The sequence below is a fragment of the Mustelus asterias genome, chromosome 8, assembly GCF_964213995.1.
Source record: "Mustelus asterias chromosome 8, sMusAst1.hap1.1, whole genome shotgun sequence".
Taxonomy (NCBI): domain Eukaryota; kingdom Metazoa; phylum Chordata; class Chondrichthyes; order Carcharhiniformes; family Triakidae; genus Mustelus; species Mustelus asterias.
Genome location: NC_135808.1, coordinates 79,019,010 through 79,034,275, shown reverse-complemented (window position 1 = coordinate 79,034,275; position 15,266 = coordinate 79,019,010). Strand labels below are relative to the sequence as shown.

Here is a 15,266-nt window from a genome sequence, read left to right as displayed (position 1 = left end):
TAGATACATTTTTGAACAGTAAAGGAATTAAGAGTTATGGCAAACGGACAGGTAAGTGGAGCTAAGTCCACGAAAAGATAGTCATGACCTTATCGAATGGCGGAGCTGGCTTGAGGGCCCAGTTGGCCTAATCCTGCTCCTAGTTCTTATGTTCTTATAACATTAAGGAGACCAATCAACCATTTTCATCATAATTACATTATAAACTGAATTTATTAAAAGCAAATTACTGCTGATGCTGGAATCTGAAACCAAAAGAGAAAATGCTGGGAAATCTCAGCAGGTCTGGCAGCATCTGTCAGGAGAGAAAAGAACTGACGCTTTGAGTCCAGAAAACCCTTTGTCAAAGCTAAAAGGCATAGAAAGTGGGAGATATTGAAACTGTGGGATGAGGGAATGAAAGATGAGTCATAGCCACAAAAACAAGGGGAAAGGCTGCTAATGGCAGTCCATAGAGAGAATAGAAGGTGTGAATGGCCAAATGGCAGAGAGGCTGAAATCAGAGGGTAAACTGTGACAGATGAAGACGTGGGGGGAGGGGGTGAGATGGGTGAAGAGAGGTAGCAACCTTTCCCCTTGTTTTTGTGGCTATGACTCATCTTTCATTGCCTCACCCCACAGTTTCAATATCTCCCACTTTCTATGCCTTTTAGCTTTGACAAAGGGTCATCTGGACTCAAAATGTCGGCTCTATTCTCTCCTGACAGATGCTGCCAGACCTGCTGAGATTTCCCAGCATTTTCTCTTTTGGGAACTGAATTTATTGTTGGCTGCGAGGGTATGGCCCACTGGCTGGACAGCTGACAAGAGACCAATGCCATCTCTTCTTAGGCCTGCCCGTTCTTATTCCAATCACAGAAATTCAGGGACACCAGTGGGCCTTCCTCCAGAATCAAGTCCTCCAAGGCAGATGTCCCAACCTCCCAACTGCTGTCAGATAATCAGAGATGGAGAGCTCTTGCGATTGACAGCATCATGGAAGAGGGCGCAGCTGCTGTCAGAATCCCAGGAAAAAGGTCAGTGGGGGTGGGGAGCATTCTCAGGGGGCAGGGGTCACAGGGGCAGGAGAGGTATAGCTCTCAGTGGCCACTGTTTTGCCCTATGTCCATGTCCTCGATCATGCACAGATTAGTACAGCTTAGCCAGTTAGACAGGCTGCCCATTAGCAAGGCACTTGAAGTTGACAAAGTTGCAGCAGAGGCCTAAAGAGTGCTTAAGTGATCATTAATTGACTACTTAAGGGTCTCCAGTGGAGGAAGGGCACTACCACAACTTACTTCCAGTGGAGGCAGGAAAGCATTGTATATTGGTTCCGATGCCAACCCACACATTTTCAGGCCCTCCTGCTTCTTTACTCATTTCTAGTGGGATCAAAAGATTCCACCTTGTATATAAGTTGAGTACACAATGATTTTGTGTTGTAGAGTTTGTCTTATCCATATCTTACACCTTCCCCACAATGAAGGCAACTGATTCCAAAACATTGCAACCTGAGCAAATCAGAATTTCTCGTTTTAGAGTTGTTTAATATATAGATGTTAGAAGTGAAATTGGTCTATGTCAGCTGCGCAAACCAAGCTCAGAGAATTGACAATGGATATTTCACCATGCATGATCTTCTTTCCATGGAGGTTCACAGAACGATAGATCAAACCTTTTTTAGTTGCTCTCAGCGGAGCGTACTAACACATCATATCATTATGAACATCTTCCACTGCCTTTACAGGAGAGCCCTTTTATTTCTCCACACTCAAAATGTGCCTAATTGCCCATGTCTTGTTATTTGACTATTTGAATTTAAAAATCTTGGCAATATTTCCAAGGCAGCGGAAAAAAAACATGCCTTGGTGAAAAATTGTCTGCCGATTTGCTGCAAGCCCATTTTGCACTGTTGGCGCCAACCAATTTCACCCTCATTCAATTTTAAAATGGAAGCGATATTTTTTCTGTGCCCTGCTCACCAAGAGTCCATTTTGTCCTGACCATTCATTTCAGCATTTTAACCACTTTCTATCGTAAACTTTTATATGGTTGTTTTTCTGACCATTCTGGAGTGTCATTTTTCTGTACTGAATGGTTCTGTACAATGGTTTCTATAAGAAGTCTTTACACCACAGCAGGTCTCTTTAGTACTAATTACACGCTGGCCCACATTTAACCTTTCCAGGCAGGGTGGCACCAACGACATCCTCCCCTGAAAATGTGCAGTCACAACCCTTTCATTGCCAAATGGCAAATGCCTCGCAGCACAATTGAACAAAAGTACAATAACCACATGCTTCTCAGCGGAGCGTACTAACACATCATATCATTATGAACATCTTCCACTGCCTTTACAGGAGGGCCCTTTTATTTCTCCACACTCAAAATGTGCCTAATTGCCCATGTCTTGTTATTTGACTAACCTCAAAGAGTAATTAATTACAAACTTCAAGGGGGTTAACTACGGTCATGGGGGAGGGGGCATAGGAAAAAGTATCATTAAAGCAACTATAAGATATAGGGTATAGTAAAACGACCTAAAACGACCTACTCTTGTACATTTCCAAGGTGATAACGTTTAGAGACTATATTAGGTCATTGAAATGCAATTCACTGGGCGAAAGGACATTTTTTAATCTTACCTGTCTGCAAGTGCAGAAATAATTTCTCAAGCACATGGATTTGAAATAAATGATGCTGCAATATCACATTAATTTTAATGGAAAAGAATCTGAGTTAAATTAATGATGTTTGATTTATATTGTTTTAATCATACTCACTGAACATCAAAAGCTGTAGATTTTCACAGTGGAGAATTTAAATTAGAATTACGTGTTCAATATAGTAAACTCTGGTTAAATACAGAGGTCGACACATTCAAAAATGGCACTGTGACTTTTGTTCAGATTTTAATTTGTTGTGCTTATAAAATATAAGGTAGCACAGTTATTTCGGATGTGACTGGTTGGTTGTCCTTGCCCATTTGTGAGTCGCCCAGGTAGCAGTCACATGCTCAGGCTTATAAGCCATAGGTGGAGCCAGTGAATTTTCAGTGATGATGGCAGATGAGTTAGGACCTAGAGGGACAACAGCTTCTTAAAGGTGAAAGATTCTTTGGGAACAGGACTTGTGTTTCCTTAAAGCATCCCATGTACACCTTTCCTGAGTCACATTGTTCATTGCCCCCTGAAATTGAAAATGGGAGGCAAGTGAAGAGGAAAGCACAGGGCTGTGAAGTGTGGGGAAATGGGCCGAGGACTTGCCCTTGGGCAGTTCATGAGTACAAAGTTACAAAATAGGAATGAGAGCATCAAGTTTTGATAGTTAATCTATCCAGTTAAACATTGCAGTAAAAAAATATGCAGCAGTGGTATCGGCAGGTCTCTCATTATGAAGCCTGCTCTTTTCCAAATAAAAAGCTGTTTTTTTAAAGATATGTTAATTCTGGCATTTCTCAGTGTATAGGTCTTGCTCACAGAAGAAGTCAAGCTGAAGTAAAATGGCCAAATCGACAAAGTTTGAGACCTGGAACGACTGAGTCAAAAATGGCTCTTCTTAATGAGTAGCTTTAGCTTAGCTAGCAAGCTTACTTTGTTTTTTCTGTCGGCTGTGTGACACTCATGCACTGGAAGCCAAAGGCACCAGAGTAATACAAGAAGAGCTGAATGTTCTGGTTTTAATCATGAATTAGCACCATGCCGTGTGTTACTTTGTTTCAGGAAATCATGTGCTCTGTTTCTCATGATAGCAAAAGTTCAACTTTGCTGAGTGGATATTTTGCAACCATAATTATCTGCTCGTTATCGAATCAGAATAAAGAAGAATGGACAATAAATTTTTAGACAAGAAATACGTTTTTTGCAAAAAGAATAATCCATTTACATTGCAGAACATTTTCAAGTGCTGCAAATGTGCTCAACTATGTGCCTGGTTATACAGCAGGGTGACTGGCGGCTATACCAGAATGATTACATCTTCCAACTATGCACACAAACACAAACTTAAAGCTGTTATTCATGTACCACCATGGTGTTCAAAGGTTGGGACAGATGTGACTTTATGGGGTAGATTTTAACTGCACGGCTCCTTTCTGCCTGACTGCCATAGTAACAACGTACGAACCTGAAGGAGTCATGAACCTATGAGAGTCCTAGAGCCTTGTGTAGCTATTGCAGTTTCTCAGATCGACACTGCAGTGATCCATCATTACTATACCACGTAGTACTTCCAAAGTCCAAAAGTGTTGTAGTACATGCAATTCCAGGGGTCTAGCACTGCTGCAACACATGGAATTTCTAAGGTTAAGGAGTTTTATAGCAAATGGAATTGTAGTTTCCAGGGTTGCTATGGCATATTGGAGGCTTGAGACCCTTTGTGACTTTGGGGAGGGTAGAAAGGCTGACCACACAATTTTCCATCCCAACCGTTGGGAGTTAAATTGGTGAAACAGAATAACTCTAAAGGAAAATTAGCCCAAGCGTCCTCACATTTGATCACCAGGAACAAACTACACTAGAGAAAGAAACACACAACATAAAATGCTTACAAAAAAACACTAACCATACATTCACAGGTTTGTGTATTCAAACTTTACATGGGCAAAATTGGTACAGTCCATTTCAGATTATGTATATCCGCGTCATCAGTAACCAACATTCAACTCTCCTATAAATTGGCACCCCGAGCTAAGCTGTTCCAATACAACACTGGCATCTATCTAACAATGTGGAAAATTGCCCAGGTATGTCCTAAAAACAAAAAGCAGGACAAATCCAATCAATTACTACCCCATCAGTTGACTCATGATCATCAGTACAGTGATGGAAGGGGTCATCAACAATGTATCAAACAGCACTTGCTTAACAATAACCTGTTCATTGACATTTAGTTTGGTTTCTGCCTGGGCCACTCAGCTTCTGACCTCATTACAGCGCTGGTTCAAACATGGACAAAAAAGCTGCAGATGTGAGGAGAGAGTGACTGCCCTTAACATCAAGGCAGCAGCTGATCGAGTGTGGCATCAAGTAGCACATGGCTATTTGGAGGAAAACTCTCCACTTGGTTGGAATCATATCTAGCTCAAAGGAAGTTGGCTGTGGCTGTTCGATGTCAATTATTTCAGTCCTCAGATATCACTACTTCATCAATGACTCTCCTTCCATCATAAGGTCATAAGTGAGGCTATTGGCTTATGATTGCACAACATTCAGCGCCATTCGCGACTCCTCAGATATTGTCCAAATGAGGCAAAACTTGGACAATATCCAGGTTTGGGCTGACAAGTGGAAATAACAGTCACGCCACCCAAGTGCAAGGCAATGACCACCTCATAACCATCACCCCCTCAACGTTTAATGTATTACCATTGTTGAATACCCCACTATCAATATCCTGGGGGATATCATTGACCAGAAACTGAACTGGGCTAGCCATATAATTACTGTGGCTGCAAGAGCAGGTCAAAGGCTAGGAATCCTGCAGCAAGTAACTCACCTCCTGACTCCCCAAAGCCTGTTCAGCATCAACAAGGCACAAGTCATGAACTTGCCTCGATGAATGTCACTCCACAGCACTCAAGAAACTTGCCACCATTCCGGACAAAGCAGCCTGCTTGATTGGCATCATTCACAAACATTCAGTCCCTCCATCATCAAAACATAATGTAACAGGGTGTACCATTTACAAGATGCACTGCAGGAACTCACCAAGACACCTAAGGCAGCACTTTCTAAACTCATACCCAATACCATCTGGAAGGACAAGGGCAGCAGACACATGGGAATACCACTATATGGAAGTCCCCCTCCGAGCCTCACTCCATCCTGACTTGGGAATATATTGCCTTTCCTTCACTGTCACTGGATCAAGATCCTGGAATCTCCTTCCTAACAGCACTGTGGATGTACCTACATCAGATGAACTGCAGCTCTCCACTAAATTCTCAAAGGCAAATAAGGATGAGCAATAAATGCTGGCCTAGCCAATGTTTTTGTGGCTTTTGCTACCAAATAAACCTGTTGGACTTTAACCTGGTGTTGTTAAACTTCTTACTGTGTTTACCCCAGTCCAACGCCGGCATCTCCACATCATTATTTATATGTCAGGTCCCCTCATCCAATAGTAATGGTGCTCAGTACAAGAGGTATTGCTGTGTATGTATATAGAGTCATAGAAGTTTACAGCATGGAAACAGGCCCTTTGGCCCAACTTGTTCATGCCGCCCTTTTTTTAAACCATCAAGCTAGTCCCAATTTCCCACATTTGACCCATATCCCTCCACACCCACCTTACCCATGTAACTGTCTAAATGCTTTTTAAAAGACAAAATTGTACCCGCCTCTACTACTACCTCTGGCAGCTTGTTCCAGACACTCACCACCCTCTGTGTGAAAAAATTACCTCTCTGGACCTTTTTGTATCTCTTCCCTTTCACCTTAAACCTATGCCCTCTAATTTTAGACTCCCCTACCTTTGGGAAAAGATATTGACTATCTAGCTGATCTGTGTCCCTCATTAATTTATAGACCTCTATAAGATCACCCCTCAGCCTTCTACGCTCCAGAGAAAAAAGTCCCAGTCTATCCAGCCTCTCCTTACAACTCAAACCATCAAATCCTGGTAGCATCCTAGTAAATCTTTTCTGCACTCTTTCTAGTTTAATAATATCCTTTCTATAATAAGGTGACCAGAACTGTACAGAGTATTCCAGGTGTGGCCTTACCAATGTCTTGTACAAGTTTAACAAGACATCCCAACTTCTGTATTCAATGTTCTGACCTATGAAACCAAGCATGCTGAATGCCTTCTTCACCACTCTGTCCACCTGTGACTCCACTTTCAAGGAGCTTTGAACATGTACCCCTAGATCCCCTTATTCTGTAACTCTCCCCAACGCCCTACCATTAACTGAGTAAGTCCTGTCCTGGTTCAATCTACCAAAATGCATAACCTTGCATTTATCCAAATTAAACTCCATCTGCCATTCGTCAGCCCACTGGCCCAATTGATCAAGATCCCGTTGCAAACCTTCTTCACTGTCCACTATGCCACCAATCTTGGTGTCATCTGCAAACTTACTAACCATGCCTCCTATATTCTCATCCAAATCATTAATATAAATGACAAATAACAGTGGGCCCAGCACCGATCCCTGAGGCACACCGCTGGTCACAGGCCTCCAGTTTGAAAAACAATCCTCTGCAACACCTTCTGGCTTCTGTCATCAAGCCAATTTTATATCCATTTAGATACCTCACCCTGGATCCCATGAGATTTAACCTTATGCAACAACCTACCATGCGGTACCCTGTCAAAGGCCTTGCTAAAGTCCATGTAGACAACATCAACTGCACTGCTCTCATCTACCTTCTTGGTTAACCCTTCAAAAAACTCAATAATATTTGTGAGACATGATTTTCTACTCACAAAGCCATGCTGACTGTCCCTAATCAGTACTTGTGTCTCTAAATGCCTGTAGATCTTGTCTCTCATAATACCTTCCAACAACTTACCCACCACAGATGTGAGGCTCACCGGCCTGTAGTTCCCAGGCTTTTCCTTGCAGCCCTTCTTAAACAAAGGCACAACATTTGCCACCTTCCAATCTTCAGGCACCTCACCTGTGACTATCAATGATTCAAATATCTCTGGTAGGGGACCTGCAATTTCCGCTCTAGCCTCCCACAATGTCCTGGGATACACTTCATCAAGTCCCAGGGATTTATCTACCTTGAAGCACTTTCGGCACGGTAGCACAGTGGTTAGCACTGCTGCTTCACAGCTCCAGGGTCCCGGGTTCAATTCTCGGCTTGGGTCACTGTCTGTGTGGAGTTTGCACGTTGTCTACGTGGGTTTCCTCCGGGTGCTCCGGTTTCCTCCCACAGTCCAAAGATGTGCGGGTTAGGTTGATTGGCCAGGTTAAAAATTGCCCCTTAGAATCCTAAAATGCGTAGGTTAGAGGGATTAGTGGGTAAATATGTGGGGGTAGGGCCTGGGTGGGATTGTGGTCGGTGCAGACTCGATGGGCCGAATGGCCTCCTTCTGCACTGTAGGGTTTCTATGATGCATCTTAAAGATTACACTTTAAGACTTCCAGCATCTCCTTCTCTGTAATATGTACACTCCTCAAGACATCACTATTTATTTCCCCAAGTTCCCTAACATCCATGCTTTTCTCTACAGTAAATACTGATGAGAAATATTCATTTAGGATCTCACCCGTCTCTTGTGGATCCGCACACAGATGACCTTGTTGATCCTTAACAGGCCCTACTCTCTCCCTAGTTACTCTTTTGGCCTTTATGTATTTGTAGAAGCTCTTTGGATTCTCCTTTGCCTTATCTGTCAAAACAATCTCGTGTTCCGTTTTTCCCCTCCTGATTTCTCTCTTAACGCTACTCCTACACCCCCTATACTCTTCAAGGGATTCACTTGATCCCAGCTACCTATGCATATCATGTACCTCTTCTTCTTCTTGGCCAGGGCCTCAATATCCCGAATCATCCAGGGATCCCTACTTCTACCAGCCTTGCCCTTCACACTAAGAGGAATGTGCTTACCCTGAACCCTAGTTAACACACTTTTGAAAGCCTCCCACTTACCAGACGTCCCTTTACCTTCCCACACATATTTGGCTGAGGAGTCAATGGTGTGAAGCTACCATCTGTGGGATTATGACTGAACAGCTCCAAGTCAGAATCCCTCCCAAGGGTCAGGTCTAGAAATTCCCATCTTAGGCAGTGCCCACAGCTCACCTATTACTTGCCTTGTAAGGCGATTGATGGAAGTTCCATCCATTACAAGCCCACACAGAAACTCACAAAAGCAACGGTGACCCAGCATATCTTTGTGCTCCCATATTTCCTTAGCAGATTCTGCTGATTTCTCGATGAGGTTAGGGTGGGAGGGTGACATGGAAAATCATACAGAATTTTTTGTGCCTTCAGAGAACTTCATACATCTTATTTTCATAAATATTTACCTTAATGGTCCACAGCCCTGGTTCTGGATCCTTTATGTTAACCACCCTAGCAGAGTTTGCAATGTGTAAGAGCTCATTAAGACCAGATCCCTTCTTTATCAACTTTCCTACAAGTCAAAAGAAAAGAAAATCTTTATCAATGATAACCTGCCACTACTGTTAAATTGCAGTAAAAACAAAATTCTCTGAAAATTTCCACGAAAATATCAAGTTTTTAATAAAAATAAAGTTAATAATAGTTATATTTTTAAAATTCACCCCAATCTGGAGAAGTTCTGCCTGGATATTATGTTCAATGGGTAAGATTGTAACTCATCCAAAACCCATCCACTGGGAGTTAAAATCAGGCCCAGTGAGTCCATCTCTGATCTGTTGCCACGAGTTGAGCAAGGCCAACGTTACTCTGGCTCTCAAAATTCAAACAAAGGCCCAGGATCAGTCAGGTCACCATGGGCTCTTGAGTTTGACGGTTAGACAATGCTGGGATTTGATTTTGCCACTTCTTTGGTTCGAAGTCCATCACAAAATCAGCAGGACTGTTCCCATAGAGACTGGTTTGAAGATTTAAGACCTGCTCTATTTCAGTTGCCAAACATAGAGCAATACCAGTGTGACTTATGAAGAACCTTACAAGTCATTAAGGAAAACAGAGCCAAAGAACTAGTTTTCCTTTTATGTCTGAAATTAAGTAGCTGAGTAATTAATTTTCTTAATTTAAAATAGGCCTATGTTTTAAGTGTTAGTTACAAAAACTATGGGCTGGCATTTGAATTGCACCCGAATTTGGACATGACTTCAAAGTAGCGTCTAATGAGGCCAGTCTCACTGCCGTATTATTGGCAAGTTGCAGGCACCAGTATAAGGAACTCAGACACTGACTGATATTATAACGAGAGTCTGGAAGCAGCGTTGAGTGAGTTGGGAGGGAGATGAATGAAGAATTACAGTAGCCCATGTATTTAATGCAGCCTTTACCAATAAGACAGCTGGCACAGAGGTGGACATTTTACACAGGTAAACAGGTGGCAGAGTAATTCAGTTTCCGGGCCTACATGTTTAAGGCTAGCAAGAGGAGGCAGTAGTAATATACACTTGATTATCATTAACACTTGATGGAAATAACTGCTGTGGTAGGACAGGAAACATTACATACCCACAGTCCAAGAAAAGGCAAAATATGATATCTTCACACACATTAACTAATATATCTAGAAAATATATCTTATGTATATATACGTACATATACACACAAAATATATCTTCACAAAATCTATTCTGAACTCATAAGCACAAATTGCAAATACTGGTGGGAGTCATACGGCAGGGAGCAGGCAGACAGAAAAGTGCCCAGCCCACTGCAGCATGAGGCCTGTAAGACTAAACCCTCAGGCAACATCTGTGTCGGGGCTGTCAGTCTCCCACCTGAATCCAACATGGAGTAATAGCTGACCAGTGGAGGAAGAGCAGTGATTTCCCCCTTCCTTTTTCTCAGTTCTACCCATATAGACTCAGTGGCCGAATCCTCGGATATATCCCCTCTCAGTACGGCCGTGATTCTTTCCCTGATCAAAAGTGCAACTCCCCCATCTCTCTTACCTCTTGTTCTATCTTTCCTATGGCATCTGTACCCTGGAACATTAAGCTGCCAGTCCTGTCCCTCCCTTGGCCATGTTTCAGTAATTGATATTACAGACATTGGTTGACAGCCTATCCCCAAAATGAAGATAAAGCTGAGGAAGGGCCAGGAAGTGTTAAAGGATGGGCCATGTGAAGTTGAGGAATAGGTGAAGATTGGAGTGGAATTGATGAAATTTTCAAGTTCTGTGCAAGAACAAGAAGCCGCATTATTGCAATCACCAATATTTTAGAAAAAATAGATGAGGGAGGGGACCTGTGTAGAATTGGAGTAAAGAATGTTCCATATATCCCATGAAAAGGCGAGCATAACTTGAACCCATTTGTGTTCCCAGAACAACTACTTTTATTTGGAGGAAGTGAGTGGAGTTAAATGTAAAAATGAGTTCAGCCAGACATTAGAGGTGGTGATGAATGGGGACCAGTTGAGCCTCCGTTCAATGAAGAAGCAGAAGGGTCTCAAGTTGCCCAAGGAGGGAATAGAGGGACTGGACATTGAGGGTGAAACGCAGATGGTCAGAACCAGAAAAGTGAAGTGTTAAAATGGAGAGTGCTGAATGAGTAGGTTAAAAGAGACTAGTGAATGCAGGCATGGGAAAGCATAGCATTTTCATTATTTTATATTATTGCACAAAGATGAATTGTGTTGATTGGATTAAGTAAATTTAATCATATTCACTAATTGTGAAATAAAGCAGCTAATAACTTGCCCAACTGAGCCCTTGCCTGGTATCTTCAGTCATTAAATAGTGTCAAGGATTGTTCTCTCTGATTGGAAGATCGCTCATGTAATCCCTATTTTCAAAAAAGGGGCCAAAAATTCAGACCTAGGGAGCTACGAGTCTATCAGCCTGATGTCTATTATTTGGAAGATGCTGGAAAGAATCACAAGAGATTTCACGTATCGTCACTGGGAAAGAAATGAATCCGTTTGAAATTCACAGCATGACTTCTGAAAAAGGAGGTCATGCCAACAGATTTAATGGCATTCTTTGAGGAAGTCAAGAATTAGTCCTCGAGGGAAATGTGGTCAACACATGGAAGCTTGTGGTATCAGTTGAAATTTGAAATGTTCCAATCCAGCACCAAAAGATTGTGAATAATGGATGTGATTCAACTTGGAGATATGTGACTGATGGTGTTTTTGTGGATTAAGCTGAAAGAGTAGGAATAGACTGGATCTAAAGTGGTTCTTCTTTTCCCAATGAATCTTGAGCCTATGGACATCGCTGCCTTGTGTGATGGGTGCTGACTTGCTGCATACTTCAAAAGGGAACTGGAGCTCCCTGGGAAGCTCAGTTCCTTACTGCAGAGATCACAAAGAAAGCAAATATCTTTACAGGTTTACATGTGTTTCATACGATCTCCTGGACTGTTTTTTATTGCCTGAGGGGATTGGTGAGATATTATACAAAGTATTTTTTTCTCTTATTGAACCTGGGACATTTCTGCTTCTTTGCCTCTCCCAGAAGATTACATAATTATAGGGGGAAGGACCAGGGCTGGTGGTTGGGGGGAGGAGCATGAGGTGGAAGAGTTTTTATTGCAGGGTAGAGCAGGAAGAGGAAGTGTTTGGCTATGATGGTTCAATCATCATGCTGTGGGGCATGAAATTTCCTGACCGTCAATTTTGCTTGTTCATAAACATGTATCGCCTAAATAAAGGGTAGCAAAAATAATCCAGGTAATTACAGGCCGGTGAGCCTTACATCAGTAGTAGGGAAATTATTGGAGAGGATTCTTCGAGACAGGATTTATTCCCACTTGGAAATAAGTAGACTTTTAGTGAGAGGCAACATGGTTTTGTGTCTCACGAACTTGATCGAGTTTTTCGAGGAAGTGGCGAAGATGATAGATGAGGGTAGGGCAGTGGATGTTGTCTACATGGACTTCAGTAAGGCCTTTGACAAGGTCCCTCATGGCAGACTGGTGCAGAAGGTGAAGTTGCATGGGATCAGAGGTGAGCTGGCAAGGTGGATACAAAACTGACACGGTCAAAGAAGACAGAGGGTAGCAGTGGAAGGGTGCGTTTCTGAATGGAGGGCTGTGACAAGTGGTGTTCCTCAGGGATCAGTGCTGGGACCTTTGCTGTTTGTAATATATATATATATATAAATGATTTGGAGGAAAATGTAACTGGATTGATTAGTAAGTTTGCGGACGACACAAAGGTTGGTGGATTTGCGGATAGCGATGAAGACCCTCAGAGGATATAGATACAGCAGGATATAGATCAGTTGGAGACTTGGGCGGAGAGATGGCAGATGGAGTTTAATCCGGACAAATGTGAGGTAATGCATTTTGGAAGGTCTAATACAGATAGGAAATATACAGTAAATGGCAGAACCCTTAGGAGTATTGATAGGCAAAGGGATCTGGGTGTACAGGGTACACAGGTCACTGAAAGTGGCAATGCAGGTGGAGAAGGTAGTCAAGAAGTCATATGGCATGCTTGCCTTCATCGGCCGGGTATTGAGTTTAAAAATTGGCAAGTCATGTTGACGCTTTATAGAACCTTAGTGAGGCCGCACTTGGAATATAGTGTTCAATTCTGGTCGCCACACTACCAGAAGGATGTGGAGGCTTTGGGGAGGGTACAGAAGAGATTTACCAGGATGTTGCCTGGTATGGAGGGCATTAACTATGAGGAATGTTGGAGAAACTTGGTTTGTTCTCGCTGGAGCAACGGAGGTTGAGGGGAGACCTGATAGAAGTCTACAAGATTATGAGAGGCATGGACAGAGTGGATAGTCAGAAGCTTTTTCCCAGGGTGGAAGAGTCAATTACTAGGGGGCATAGGTTTAAGGTGCGAGGGGCAAGTTTTAAAAGAGATGTACGAGGCAGATTTTTTACACAGAGAGTGGTGGGTGCCTGGAACTCGTTGCCGGGGGAGGTAGTGGAAGCGGATATGGTAGTGACTTTTAAGGGGCGTCTTGACAAGTACGTGAATGAGATGGGAATAGAGGGATATGGTCCCCGGAAGCGTAGGGGGTTTTAGTTAAGTCAGGCAGCATGGTCGGTGCAGGCTTGGAGGGCCGAAGGGCCTGTTCCTGTGCTGTAATTTTCTTTGTTCTTTGTTCTAAAGGTTTACTTAATCTGACTTCAGAGAGATTGAAGCAATAGAAGTGAGTATTTAGAAAGGGGCATTCAGAATTAGGGGCATTTTTAAAAATCTGTTTTGGTGATGTGGGTGAAAAGTCTGTATAAATTCACTGCCTATCACAGCTGCTTTGAAGCACTGGAATATTTGTGGCAATTTCTAGCATTTGATATCTACAGCTGCATGGATTGGTAGATCATTTCAAAAAGAGAAAGAGATAGAGAAAGTGAGAAAAATAATGACAAACAACCACTTTAACTTTGTCAGTTTTCCAACTGGATTGTGCTTTCACTCTGATGGGTGACCATGTTCACAAAGAAATCTCAATATCTTGTGACATTGACAAGAACTGCCGGTATTCATAAGTTGCTACACATCATGACCATTCCAATAATCTTTTTAATGCTTAAAAAAACATACCTGTAGGATCACGGATTTCAATAAAGGGGGCAGGACCACTAAGAGACACTGTGACCTCTTTTAGACTCGGATCAAAGGGGATTTTCCAGATGTTTACAGCTTGGGTGACATGATCTGTGGAAAGCAGGTGGACCTTAGATGCCTGGACTGCTTCTTTTACCCATTTCAAAACCTGCAAATGAAAAAATAAGAGAAATTGACCCATCAACTTTCCAACATAAAGTGACAGTATGGGATTTTTTGGGAGGAAATAAAGCAATGCTGCCCAACACTAACTTCTTTACTGGCCTCTCTCTTTAAAGGAAGATCAATTACAGGCTACAAAGAGAAAAAAAGTTTAGATTTTTTTTTAAATGGATATAACTTGCCTCATCAGTTGTTAACTTGCCTCAAGTTTGTTGCTTAATAACAAATCAGAATGTGACAAAAAATTTATCATTTGTTCCTCTATAAATAATTACTATTTCCAAAATGTTGAGGATTAAGGGCAGGACCTTCTGCTCTCTTTAGTTATATGTTTGGAGGCAGGAAGAACATTTAATCAGGCAGGAAAATGGGGACACCATCACCTTCCATCGCCATCCTGATAAAATCTGTGGCAGGAAGGCCACTTCACGCCTCGTTGTCAATTGACAATTAATAAACACCTAATCATCCTGCTGCTATTAGTATTAATCTAGCTGGGATAGGTTGATTGACATGCAGGGAACATGACAAGTGGTGTTGCCAACTCTCCCAGAATGGTCAGGAGTCTCCTGGAATTAGTATCCATCTCCTGTTTCCTATTGAAAGCAATCTGGGAGATTTTAAAAACATTACTTTTAAGCAAATAAATTAATATGTACAATATTTCATACACAGAAGCTCAGGGTTCATTGTAGAATGGTGATCTGATGGCATGTTTGGCAGCATAGTGGCATAAGATGTAAACCAGTACTGACGTGGATATTGTGTACACATATTGCGCTCATAAATGTTATTGCTTGTCTTTCTCCAACCAATTTGCCTCTCAGTCAGAGAGAGCTCCTCCTTGCTGCCTTATTGCGCCAAGTAAATCATAGGATCACTACAGTGCAGGCGGCAATTCAGCCCATCGAGCCTGCACCAACAACAACCCCACCCAGGCCCTAACCCCATAACCCCACATAT

At 42.4% G+C, this 15,266-nt stretch overlaps 1 protein-coding gene across 1 annotated transcript in view; it reads right to left on the bottom strand.

Moving 5' to 3' along the window:
- The window catches only part of hmcn1 (hemicentin 1), a 493,052-nt gene that overhangs the window by 371,262 nt on the left and 106,524 nt on the right, over positions 1-15,266 (bottom strand). The window contains exons 5-6 of the mRNA XM_078218304.1: positions 14,118-14,289; positions 8,963-9,069 (exon numbers count right to left, since the gene is read on the bottom strand). Coding sequence (XP_078074430.1) covers positions 8,963-9,069; positions 14,118-14,289 — 279 coding nt within the window. The remainder of the gene's footprint in view (positions 1-8,962; positions 9,070-14,117; positions 14,290-15,266) is intronic.